The sequence below is a fragment of the Dipodomys ordii genome, unplaced genomic scaffold, assembly GCF_000151885.1.
Source record: "Dipodomys ordii isolate 6190 unplaced genomic scaffold, Dord_2.0 Scaffold8, whole genome shotgun sequence".
In the NCBI taxonomy this organism is placed as follows: domain Eukaryota; kingdom Metazoa; phylum Chordata; class Mammalia; order Rodentia; family Heteromyidae; genus Dipodomys; species Dipodomys ordii.
Genome location: NW_012267224.1, coordinates 24,557,652 through 24,571,339, shown reverse-complemented (window position 1 = coordinate 24,571,339; position 13,688 = coordinate 24,557,652). Strand labels below are relative to the sequence as shown.

The 13,688-nt window shown below is 37.4% G+C and overlaps 1 protein-coding gene across 1 annotated transcript in view; it reads left to right on the top strand.

Moving 5' to 3' along the window:
- The window catches only part of Fryl (FRY-like), a 224,823-nt gene that overhangs the window by 101,913 nt on the left and 109,222 nt on the right, over positions 1-13,688 (top strand). Inside the window, exons 5-7 of the mRNA XM_013008917.1 lie at positions 5,506-5,559; positions 8,880-9,019; positions 9,863-9,959. Coding sequence (XP_012864371.1) covers positions 5,506-5,559; positions 8,880-9,019; positions 9,863-9,959 — 291 coding nt within the window. The remainder of the gene's footprint in view (positions 1-5,505; positions 5,560-8,879; positions 9,020-9,862; positions 9,960-13,688) is intronic.

Genomic DNA, 13,688 nt, shown 5'->3' with positions numbered 1-13,688 from the left:
ATTTTAAGAGTGAGCTGTGTGTGTGTGTGTGTGTGTGTGCGTGCGTGCGTGCGTGCGTGTGTGTGTGTTTGTGCGCGCGTGGCTGCCTGTGAGTGCGTGCCCACGCACTGTGGCTTGAACTGAGGGTTTGAGTGCTCTCCCTTAGCTTTTTTTTTTTTTTTTTTTTGCTAAAGATTGGGCCTCTTTCATCTGAGACACAGCTGCACTTTTGGCTTTTGGGGGTGCTAATGGAGATGTGAGAGTCTCATGGACTTAGCTGTCCAGGCTGATATCAAACCACGATTCCCAGCTCTCAGCTTCCCCAGCAGCTAGGACTGCAGGCGTCAGCCACTGGCACTTGGCTGGAAGAGATTTCTGATGTGGTTTCCATTGTCTAATCTGGACCAGCAATTTCAGCTCTTTTTTTAGTCTAAGTACCCTGAGATGTTCTTGTACTACCCAGAGTGGGAGAGTTTAGTCATTGACTGCTAGCAAGTGTAATCAGGGGCTAGAGGCAGAAGACAACTAGGGATTTTAGTATATACATTTTTCTTAACCTTACTTTCTCTTTTTTTGTTTTTGTTGGTGGTGGAGCCTGAACTCTGGGCCTGGGCGCTGTCCTTCAGCTCTTCAGCTCTATCACTTTGAGCCACAGAGCCACTTCCCTGTCTTTTCTACTTATGTGGTGCTGAGGAATCAAACTCAGGGCCTCATGCATGCAAGGCAAACAGTCTGCCACTGAGCCACCTTCCCAGCCTTAAACCTTACTTTCTTCAGTGTTGTTCCTCATTTTCAGTTGTTAGATCGCCTAGTTGGAACTTACTGCCTTAAGAAAGGCAATACCTCGCCGGGCGCTGGTGGCTCACGCCTGTAATCCTAGCTACTCAGGAGGCTGAGATCTGAGGATCACGGTTCAAAGCCAGCCTGGGCAGGAGAGACTGTGAGACTCCTATCTCCAATAAACCACCAGAAAACCGGAAGTGGCGCTGTAGCTTAAGTGGTAGAGCGCTCGCCTTGAGCTGAAGAGCTGAGGGACAACGCCCAAGCCCAGAGTTCAAGCCCCACGACCGACCAAAAAAAAAAAAGAAAGGCAATACCTCTGTAAGATGAAGAGATTGTCAGCTTGGATAAAAGGAATGGTAGATTCTAAATCTCTCCTAAACAATTTTTTTTGTAACAGTCTTTCAACCTCCCTTATTTTTATCCTCACTATTCCTATCCTTACAGAGACGTAACTTCTCCAATGTGAGAGCCTTCTGGGATTTGCAGTGCATCACTTGGGCTATCTTTACTCTCTGTGGGCCAAGCTTATGTCTCAGTGGTTATGCTCAAATGTCATTTTCCTGAATTTTTCCTGTCATTTTCTCTTGAGGTCTCAGTTCCCATTCCACCTTCCTGTCTTACTGTCTGTCTAACATAACATAAAGTCCCTTTGCTCTCTTACTAAGCTGTCAGGACCGAGTCTAGGGATTGTGTCCAGCTTGCTAATGGCTGTGTCCCGAGAGCCTAAAACTGTGGCAGCCATGATGAGCACTCTGTATATGAGTGGTTACCAAGGAAATCTACAGACTTCTGTGTTCTCTTTTATCTATTTAGGAATCATTGTTTAGTGAGATGAGTTAATTTTGTTTTTATTTTTTGTTGTTGGTTGTGGGGCTTGAACTCAGGTCCTGAGTGCTGTCCCTGAGTTTCTTTTGTACTCAAGGCTAGAGCTCTACCACTTGAGCCACAGAACCACTTCCAGTTTTTGAGTGGTTAATTGGAGATAAGAGTCTCATGGGGACTTTTATGCCTGGGCTGATTTTGAACCTCAGTCCCCAGATGTCAGCCTCCTGAGTTGCTAGGTTTACAGGCATGAGCCACTGGCACCTGGTAAGTTAATTGTGTTCTTGCTCACTTTACCTTCTCTTTCTCATTGAACTTTTGATTTTGTTATTATAAAAGTTATATTACTATCATCTTAGTGGAGAGAATGTTGGTTATGTGTGTTCAGCCTGCCATCTTTAATTCCAGTTTACCTTCATATTTCAGTATCATTGTTTTTGTACTGTTAAAAATCTTTTCAATAAGTTCTCCTGCTTTTATCTACTGTTATTGATAGTCTGTGTATACACAAGTATAAAACAAATTAGAATGTAAAGGATTGTATGTGTTAGAATCATTTATTTTTATATTATAATGAAAATAGTAACCATGTGAAAATTAGAAATAGTTCTACTAAAGGTTATGTAAATCATCCTATATAAATTAGTCTTATTCTTTCTAGCAGTTTTATATTATTTCAGTAAATGAAAATATATTTAGGGTTTTTTTTCCAGCTGCTATTGGTATTTTTGCACTTACTCCATTTTGGTTTTTCTGTGAAAAAAATGCCACTATGTTATTAGCATAACATATAACATTAGTATAAGTCTTAATATAAATGTGTCACTGTAGATAGTACTATGTCTTATTTTTAGTGGTAAGTTACATAGACCATCAGCATTTTTAAAATTATTGTGTCTTAAAAGTCAGTTACTGTAGGTCAACCATGATCCAAAAATATTAAACATAGAAAGTCCCAGAAATAAACTAATTATGTAACTTTGTTTATAGTATATTGTGGTAATTGTTCTATTTTGTTATTTTTGCAACTGATACATGAAAAAGAAAGTAGTATTTTTAGGGTTTGTTGCTCTCTGAGGTTTTAGGCATCCACAATAAGTGGGGAGTGCTGTATATTTCCTTGATTAAGACAGCCTGAGCCACACTGTAATGAAGCTGAGAGGTTAACAAAGTTCTTACTAGTGATTGATGCTGAACGCAATACATTTAAGTACATGCTTTTGTAAGGATGGTAAGTGTGGGCATTCTTTCAAATTAAAAGCCTGGCATTGTTGTCTTGCACCTGTAATCCTTTACTCAGGAGGCTGAGATCTGGGGATCACAGTTTGAAGCCAGCCCACGCTTGAAAGTTCATGGTTCTTATCTCCAATTGATACTTAACAAAACACTGGAAGTGGAGCTGTGGCTCAAGTTGTAGAATGCCTTTGCAAAATTTCTCAGGGACTCTGTCTAGGCCCTGAGTTCAAGTCTTGGGATAGGTATGCAGACACACAGACACACACAGACACACACAGACACACACACACACACACACACACACACACACACAATCATTTCACATGGGGAGAAAAACCAGCTCCTCTTCCTGCTTCAGGAAGAGCTCAATACAGATATTAAATCTTAGAAATTTTTGAGGAAGCATGGTATTATTGAGAAATAAAAAGTAATAAATGTAAGGCAACAGTGAATTTCTGAAAAGGTTATCATTCTTTATTACTGCTTTTTCTTTAGTTATTAAAGATCTTAACATTTAATATTTACAGTGAAATGGGGATCAAATAAGTTGGGAGAAAACTGTCAGCCACACCCTAGCTCCCAGTTTAGATACAAAGTTTTCTTTAATGTACCTTTAAAAGCTTAGTATTTTGTTAAGTATCAGATGCTTTTGGGAACAGTGTTCTGCTGGACTTCCTAAGAATATTACTCACTGTTGTACTTAAATTTTAGAGCTAGTTAATTTGATGCATGTATTATTATAGAGTCATCATGTCCCACGTGACTGGTATACAGTTTGGCTATATGGACAGAACAACTGAAGTGTGTTCAGCCTGTAAGGGATTCTGTGATTGGTACAAGCCCTAAACCTTTGCTTGTTAACAGATTAAAGTTGGGTTTCCAAGTTTGCCTAGCCCCATTTAAGTTAGTTAAAACATGATTCTCATACAGATGGGGAAATGTTTATATTTCCATGACAAAATACATTTGTGATTTTTTTATTTAAATAAAGTTTGGTCATAATGAGAGAAGGAAATTTGAACTCTGTTGAATAGGGAGATATCATAAGCTGATTGGATGACACCCTCCACTTGGAAAAGGGAATGTTCCTTCCTCATTGCACAGATTGTAATTGTCCATCTCTTTTGGAAACACCAGTACCACCAGAAATAATACTTTACCAATTCTCTGGTATCTCTTTTTACTTTTATAATTTTTTTTTATTGAGATTAAGTGATTACATAAATTTCACAGTTTTGTGAGATAGTAGTACTTAGTTGAAGTCACAAACACATTTTAACCTTCACAAGGCAAATTGTCATTATCATGGTCTATAAAGTTTGTGAATTCTATAAGCTTGGACAACTCAACTATCCAGTTAACTTAATACTTAAAATGTAATAATCACATGAGGTTTGAAGCCAGCCTCGGAAGAAAAATCCAAGAGACTGTTATCTCCAGTTAACTAGCACAAAGTCAGAAGTGGAGGTATGGCTGAAGTGAGAGAGTGACAAGCATGAGTGAAAAAGCTGAGCAAGAGTATGAGGCCCTAAGTTCAATCCCCAGTACTGGCATAAGAAACTGACAGATTCTCTCCCCGCAGTTACAGCTAGATAAACATTTATATTGTAATCTGAGAATGCCAAATTTCCTTTTTCTGGTGGTACGGGTAATTGAACTGTCAGAGCCTTGTGCTTACAAGGCGGTAGGTGCTCTATCATAGCCATACCCCCAGCCCTTTTCCACTGGAGGCAATTTGAAGCTAGGGTTTCACTTTATGTTCAGGTTGACCTGGTAGAGTGCTTGCCTAATGCACATACAACAACAACAAAAAGACAAAACTAGTTTTACAGAGCTTATCTACAGTATAAAGACTCGGTATATGATAGGCTGAGTTCAGAGTTTACTTTCAAGACTTAAAAAAATTGTTGAGAGTTGAAAGTTCCTGCATAAAATGAATAGATTTTTTTTGCCTATAGTGCTACTGATGGAATTTTATAATAAGAAGAATTGACTTGGCAGCAGGCCTACATCTAAATCATATCATAATGAGAGTAATTTTTGATGAAATAAGCTGCTTTTCTAAGGTGATAGTTCCAGGCAGTCTAGCTAGTTTTTAGTAAGTTTCAGAAGGTGATAGTGTTCATTTTCGAATTGTTACAGTGCTTAGAGACAAATGGACTACTTCTTGCTATCCTCTTTTTTTTTCATCTTACCTAAAGCGCTAGCATATTGCTAGCTTATTTTTTCATATGAGGAAACGAATACACAGAGAGCTCAAATTTTAGCTTAAGACCATTTACCTGATGGTGTTAAAGCCAGCTGCCAAGTCAGTCATCTGGCTGCTGTAAGCCTAGCTCCTATTGTCGTGGGAGGCTGCTGTCCTCTAAATACTAGGTGAATGAGTGAACTGAATAATAAAACATACTGGCAACTTTTGAACTCCAATCTAAACAAGACCTTTGTTGAGCTTTTAGCTTGTAATCAATCTAAGAACTGTTGAACTTGATCTTGTGATTCCGCCGCTTCTGTTAGAGTATGGCCTGTGTGGGAAGTTTGAATCCTAGTCCTGTGATTCAGCAAGGTGGAAGTTCATGTATCTAAAACAACACATGGAACAAAGGCACAATCAATTCTTACATCTAAACTGCTTATTATATGGAAGATTTCTACTATTTCGTATTTACTTTTTTTTTTTAATTGTAGGAAAAGTTATTGTCCAGATCTCTTCAGAGGGGTGAAGATCTTCAGTTTGACCAGGTATAACAATTTTTGTTTTGGAGGGAAGACGGGAGATATTTTCCTGGAAGGAAATTGTGTAATATAATGGTCTGTTCCAATGGTCTCACATTAAGAAATTTCTTTTGCTGGGCACTGGTGGCTCACGCCTGTAATCCTAGCTACTCAGAAGGCTGAGATCTGAGGATTGTGGTTCAAAGACAGCGGGGCAGGAACCTCCATGAGACTCTTATCTCCAATTAAGCACCAGAAAACCGGAAGTGGCACTGTGGCTCAAGTGGTAGAGTGCTCACCTTGAGCTGAAGAGCTGAGAGACAGCGCCCAGGCCCAGAGCTCAAGACCAACAACCCGAAAAAAAAATTTCTTTTGTTTCATGAGCCCATGTATCCTTATTCAGTAGATTCTTTTGGAATTAATAGTTTCTTTTTATTTATTTTTTGCCAGTTCTAGGGCTTGAACTCTGGGCCTGGGTACTGTCTCTGAGCTTCTTTTGCTCAATGCTAGCACTCTACCATTTGAGCTGAGCGTCATTCTTTTTCCTGTGATTAATTGGAGATCAGAGTCTCATGGACTTTCTTGCCCAGGTTGGTCTCGAACCACAATCCTCAAATCTTAGTCCCCTGAGTAGCTAGGATTACAGGCATGAGCCACTTGTGCTCAGCTAGTATTTGCTTATTTTTAAGCAGGTAATAGAATAAGCTATATACTTTATTAATCTTAATTCACTTAGCATTTTAGAACTTTTTACTTTAATCTTTTTTTTTTTTTTTTTTGGGGGTCCAGTCGTGGGGCCTGAACTCTGGGCCTGGGCGCTGTCCCTCAGCTCTTCAGCTCAAGGCTAGAGCTCTACCATTTGAGCCATAGCGCTACTTCTGGCTTTTTTTCTTTTTTGCTTATGTGGTGCTGGGGAATCCAACCCAGGGCCTCAGGCATGCAAGGCAAGCGCTCTACCACTGAGCCACCTTCCCAGCCCCTCATCATTAATCTTTTTAATAATATGCCTTTGAAATTTCTCAGAAAGCTTCTAAATATCTAAAAATTCATGTGGCACATCCTCTAATATTAGTATTTTTCCCCTGCTGAGATTATATGCTGGTTCAAATACTGTTTTATCATAGTTATTGTATTATATGTTGATTATTTGAAATAATCAAAAACCTAGATTAGGTTTCTGTTGTCACCTAGTATTCCTGGCCACATTACTCAAACTGTATCTTAAGGAAAAGAAGTCTGGGCCTGAGAATGTGGCTTAGATATAGAATGTATGAATCAGCCCTAGGTTTGATTCCTTGATACCACACAAACAAAAAATAAATATACTTAAAAAAGAAGTCCTTGTTCTGGATTAATAAAACTACTTAGGATGAATTAGTGGAATGTACCTTTAAATACCATTTTCCCAGGAACCCCCACCCTCAAGTTCTACCATGTCAGAACCACTAAGTGGTATATGACAGTATAGTTCCTGTGTTTACTGCAGCTCTCCAGGTGATATGCTGACACACACTAAGCAAGCCATCCCCAATCTCCAAAGGAACTAGAAACAGGCAGACAAGTTCTTTTTAATTCAGGGCCTAGGCGCTGACCCTGAGTTCCTTTGCTCAAGAATAGCGCTCTACTATTTAAGCCACAGAGCCATTTCCAGCTTTTTCTGTGTATGTGGTACTGTGGAATCCAACTCAGGGCTTTATGCGTGAAAGGCAAACACACTACCACTAAATCACATTTCCAGTCCCAAGTTCTTTTTTATAATCAGATCACTTTAGGTAATGCTTCTCAAACCTTAGATTATTCACATGTTGAATACACTTCATTAATCAATGAAGAATCATGATTCAGATTCAGATTAGACACATAAAGGAAATTTTCTATTTTTCTCCCTATATTAACTATCAAAAACTATGAATGACCATGTCTTATAGCTGTCTTCCTCATGTAAGGTAAATTGTCTTGGTAAGCATTTTCAGTAGCAAATGTTTCATTGTTCTTTTATTTTTAGGTTTTAAAGGGGATTTCCTTTGAGTATTTCTGTTTTATCGCTTTTTTTCTTTTTTTCTTTTTTTTAGTTTCGGTCGTGGGGCCTGAACTCTGGGCCTGGGCGCTGTCCCTCAGCTCTTCAGCTCAAGGCTAGAGCTCTACCACTTGAGCAACAGCGCCACTTCTGGCTTTTTTTCTTTTTGCTTATGTGGTGCTGAGGAATCGAACCCAGGGCCTCATGCTTGCAAGGCAAGCGCTCTACCACTGAGCCACCTTCCCAGCCCATTTCTGTTTATTTTAATAAAATACAATTTTCAAAATACAGTTAAATAGAGTTAATTCCTTGTATTATAAACTATATAAATTATGGCAAAATAATAAGTGAATGAGTAACAGAAGGTAGAAGTAACCAAAAAACCCCAAAGACAATATAATCAAATAAATTACTTTGTTCTTTTCCTATAGTTTTTGGATGAAGTTATTTGAGTTATTTGGAAGTTATTCAGAATATGAAATGTTAGGGAATTAAAATGTTTGATTTCTAAAGATAATGACTTATCTTTATTAAAAGACTCTTCCTAAGGTCATAGAGCTTACAGAGTCTTAAATATTTGTACAACCTGCATTATAGTTTTCAAATAAGTCAGTAGCAATGCATGATGATTTAAAAACATTAATTTTATGTGCAGTGGGTTAAATTAGTACAGTAACACTTATGAAGAGAGAGTTTTCAGTTGGAATCTTCAAGATAAAGAACAGTCATCAGCCCTTGAATGGTAGTTACTTTAGGCAGATAATGACAACAGTTAGGTATCTTTTGTTCACATAAGTACTGAGAAACTGATGAGACAAGCAGTGGGTATTGTTTATACATTGTATTCCTAAGAGTTCTGCCATAAGTACCTAGGTGCACAGTCAGAGTTGTTGCTGATGGGTGTAGCTTTACACACGTGAGTGGCATATAAAAGTGAAAAAAAGTTTGAAAGCCACTAAGATCAGCTGAATGGTTTTGGATAAAGTTATGAGTGGTTGAACCTTTCTCTTTAATTTATTATGTATCTATCCTGGCTCTCATTTTATTTTTTAAGCACAGTTACTACATTTGAGTTGCTATGCTTACTCATTTCCAAATGATATCTAGTAGAGTTATTGTACTACGTTTGATGCTGTATTTTATTTTCTGGTGTGTCTTGTGTTTCAGTTGATGAGCTCTATGAGCTCAGTAGAGTTATTGTACTACATTTGATGCTGTATTTTATTTTCTGGTGCGTCTTGTGTTTCAGTTGATGAGTTCTATGAGCTCAGTAGAGTTATTACACTACATTTGATGCTGTATTTTATTTTCTGGTGTGTCTGTCTTTCAGTTGATAAGCTCTATGAGCTCAGTAGCAGAGCACTGTCTCCCTTCCTTACTTCGCACCTTGTTTGACTGGTACAGACGACAAAATGGAACTGAAGATGAATCTTATGAGTACAGGCCTCGCTCTAGCACAAAGTCTAAGGGGTAAGTGGATTTTTTTCCACTGTTTTACCTCAAATCTGAACACCTCTGGTGAAGAAAGTAATAATGTTATCTGTTGAAGGTTGTTCTTCGGTTTGTAAGCAAAGAGCAAGGCTTACTTTTGTTGTGAAAATGGTAGTAAATAGGGAAGGAAGATTCATACTTAAATTACAAATCAAGAAGTACCAGTTAAACTAAATGGACCCCTGCAGTGCCTATCCCCAGTAGTAGCTATGTGAAAATTATTCTCCACAGTGCCATCCAAGTAGCTCCATCATAGGAGCTTTAACAGTCATAGGGACATATTCACATAGTTTATGAAGGAAGCAATTGTGATACAATAAGAAAAAAACCTAGATACTCTTTTGGCCTCAGATCCTAGAACTTGTCTTCTGCATCTTCAGATATCCCAGAAAGACTTTGGGTGGCATATAACAGCTATAGTATTCAGGCAGTTGCCCATAATTTAGCATCATTGAGTTTTGTAGATGCCATTTGTGACTTTTCAACTTAGGTTTGTAGTTCATACTGTATTTTCACCTCCAAAGAGTTAGAACTCTAGTTTCTATTCTTAATTTTAAGCTGGAGCAATGCTACCTTTTCTAAAGCAATTTAAAATAGTTTTCTTTTTTCTAAGTCTTTTAGATTAGGTTTGATTTCTTATAGATACAATAGAGAAGTGATTTGTAAATACTCAGTATCTAAAATGAAAGAACATGTTGTGTACATTACTTCGATTATTAAAAAAAAACATCCTACTCATCCTGTAGCAAGCAAGCTAGGAACACAGTTAACTATCATGACCTAAAACTCAGTTGTAATACTAATTTGGGATTTTTGTTTCAGAGATGAACAGCAACGAGAAAGAGATTATCTTCTGGAAAGACGGGACTTAGCAGTAGATTTCATTTTTTGTTTAGTTTTAGTTGAAGTTCTAAAGCAGGTAAGTACTGTCTCTGCAATCTGTATTTCTGAATCCTTTGATCACTGTGTCTCCATATTTTGGTTTCTTCATTTAGGATCTTACCTCTCCAATTCTGACTTGCATAAACTAAACACCTCAAACTTAATTACACTTCTTTTAGCTGCCTGGGGCTTTCCTGCCTGTACCTGTCAGTCTTCCTTATTCTTTTTTCCTTTCATATGCCATCTGAGATATGAAGTTTTTTAGGAAGATGCAGCTGAATGGGAATCAGGTTAAGTATGGGTTTTAGCTTTAACTATAGTCAGCCTGTCATTTAGCTACTTCTATCCCTTGTTACTTCTGCTTCATTTCTCTTCCTAAGCCTGCAGGCTGCATTTCAGCATGTACTAATTATGCAGTGATAGCTGAGGAATGAGATGATTTAATAAAGGTGAGACTTAATTGTCAAGTGCAAATAGTTTGCAGACAGATGATGAGTTATGTGCATTCATTCATGAGCATTAGAGTGCCTGCTGTGCATTGGCATTGGTGCAGGCTCTGAGCTCAGGAACTTACATCTGAATGAAATGGATAGTGAAAATAAAAATGCATCATGTCAGTGTCATCTTAGAATTTTACTATGCAATGTTGGTACTAGTCTATGAATGCTTTTATTAATTTTGAAGGATTTTTTGTAAGTTCACAGTCTTTAAAAAGTTATATATCATTCAATTAGGTTCTTTACATTTCTAGTCATGGCATTATGTGGTTTAGGAAGAAAAAGGAGCCTAAAGAAAGAAGTTGTATTTCATATATGACATTTAGATAGGTAATTTGGTTTTGTTATATAGAATGCATTTATGATGATAAATAGCGAATGTAAAACATAAAAACTAATTGGTAGTCTTTTTTTAAACATACTTTTGTGTGTTTTTTGAATTATAGTAATTTATAGTTCTTATATATGTGAAATAATGGTGTTTTGTACTCTGAACTCTGCAAATAATTACAATATGTAAAAGAGATAAACATTGAAGGTAAAATTACCTTAACCCACACCTTTTCTAAGAGTTTTCAGTAGATATAAGGAACAAATTTCCTTCAGGATTTATGCTAACAAGCCATGTCTATAAGTTCAGTTGGGATGCTAAGATCCTAAAGCTAGAATAAGTAGGGTAGGAGAAGCCGGGGATCAGAATTTACCATGAATGGACTTGTCTGTCGCTCTTTGGTTGATCTGTAGTATTTGTTGAGTTGTTGGAGTGTGATAGATGTCTTTGCTTAAATAGCATAGGGATTCTTCTTTCAGTCTGACTAATTGCACACTCTCTACCCAAACATTTGACTGCTATGATCCAACTCCACAATGCCTTTTCTCTTTTACTAGCACTAAGTCCTTTCTCATCAAAACAATTGCCTCTTATTGCGCTGGCTTCAGAGCTTTGACTAATGGGAAACCTGCGCACTGGCTTTAGAGCTTCATCTCATGGAAAACCTGTGGAACTGCTTTGCTTCTCTTCCTCCTACTTTCTGTTCTTCCCCCTCCCCATTCTCCTCATAGCCATAGTCTTCCTTCTCCATTTACTTTTCTTTTTCCTTCTTCCACAATTCTTGCTAAAGGAAAGCTTCAGAATCTATAAACTTTTTTTTCATTTGGCTTGTTTTTCAAGTTTGCTGCACATCATTTCTGATTCATGGGTTGTATGGACTCCAAATGTGAGACAGAAATATAGTGGCTCTGGTAGGAATCTTTGTCTTTGTTTATTTTTCCATATTATTCTGACTAGCCATGCCTTTCTACTGTCATTTACCACTTCTGTCCATACCTTAGTTCAAATGCACTCAACAAGGAAAAAATAGATCACCAAGAATGTAGATATCCATTCTCCAAAATTCTGGTAGCCCTTTCCAGGAGTAAGAGGCAAGTCTTTTTTAGCTTCTCCGAAACTATAGAAAATGAAGTTAAAAAATCAATAGAGCTTTCTGAAATCACAACAAATGAACCCAATTTTCTTCTGTCAAGATGACATAGAGCTTAATAGATCCTGAGAATAGTCAAGGTAATATATCTTGCATCTACTAGGACTTTTACTTTTGTCCTACATAATATATCCACGTTAATATGTTTTCTAGTTTTTATTTTTGTAAGATGGAAGTACTGATACACAGTGGTTCAGGAATAACTATTCTTTGTGGCTTAATGCTGACTTCATGGAATAAATGACTATTCCTTGGATAACTTGTGTCTCCACTAATATCCACATATTTAAGAACTCACCCATCCTTTTTTTCTTCCCTTCCTCGCTTCTTATGCATTTCCTGCCCCCACCCCCACCCCAAACCCCCACGCACTTTGCGGTAATAGTACCAGTACTAGGGCTTGAAATCAGGATCTGTGCTCTGTCCTTTATCTTTTTCTGCTCAGGGCTGACATTCTACTACTTGAACCACAGTTCCCCTTCTGACTTTTCGCTGACTAATCGCAGATAAGGGTTTCATGAACCTTTCTACCTTGGCTGGCTTTGAACCACAAGCCTCTGAGCTTAGCCTCTTTGGTAGCTAGGATTACAGGCATGACCCACTAGTGCTTCATCCCTTATACTTTTGAGATAGTCTTGCTAGAGTTGCCCAGGCTAGTCTTGAATCAGAGTCCTCCTAACTCTGCCTCCTGAGTGCAGGCATTACAGGTTTGTACTACTGTTTAGAGCTCTTTGTGCACAAAGAGCATTTTATCTTTTGTGCCAACAGATCATTCTGAACCCTAGGAAATGGCCAGGGAACATATTAATATCTCAGCTCCCTCTCTTGCTTGCTGTGTAACTTGATTATCTACAAACTTTTCCCTTTTTACAAAAATGTAGAATCAAGGGAATAAATACAATAATGCTCAGTTTATAGAAAGCACTCAACAAATGCTATTTGTTATTTTCATTTTATAGATAAAATTATTAGGTGTAGTGAGTTGGTGAAAATTTTCTAATATAGTTCAACTTTTAAATTTTTTCCAATTCTTCCTTTTAAAACAAAAATTTATTCCTGTTAGTAAAATCAATTATATGAAATGAAGTGGAGATGGCCAGTATCTTTTCAAATAGAATTAAAGTTTAGTCATAACAAGTTAGGTCTCAAATTTTTTATTTAATTTAAATATGAAAGTAAATAATGTGATTGAACAAAATTAACTCTGGATGATAACTGGCTTTTTCCCAAAAAGTCAGAAGAGTAATTTTGGAAAAGTTAAATTTTATTGTTAGTACAGAAGCCTTAGAATGCACAGGGAAAGGTTGGCGGCATGACTTAAAAAAAATTGCATATATAAGAGTGTATTCAACAGCAGTATGGCATTGGAAAGGTCTGAACCAATCTTCTTTTGATACCGAATTTTAGTTGTGCATTTTAAAACAACCCATATTGGAAGCCTAGCTTGTGTGCCATTTAAGGTCTTGGTTTAGTTCATCAATACCTCTATGACAAATCAGAAGACAGTACTCTCTCTTATATATGTGAAGTAGTAGGTCATTGGCATTTTCATATTCACACCACATTTTGGATGTGGATAGGCATCCTGAAGTAGGTCATGGAAGCATCATACCTTCACTTGATCTCACCATGGATTACTAAGTTCCAGGCATCAGGCTGCTCATTCAAACACATCCTGCTTTTTGTTCAAGTTTGCTAACACCTCATAGCAGATGTCTTCTTCTGGAGCTAATAATATATAAATTTTGTATATTGTCTGCATTGAAAGCAAAAAGAAAGTTACTCAAA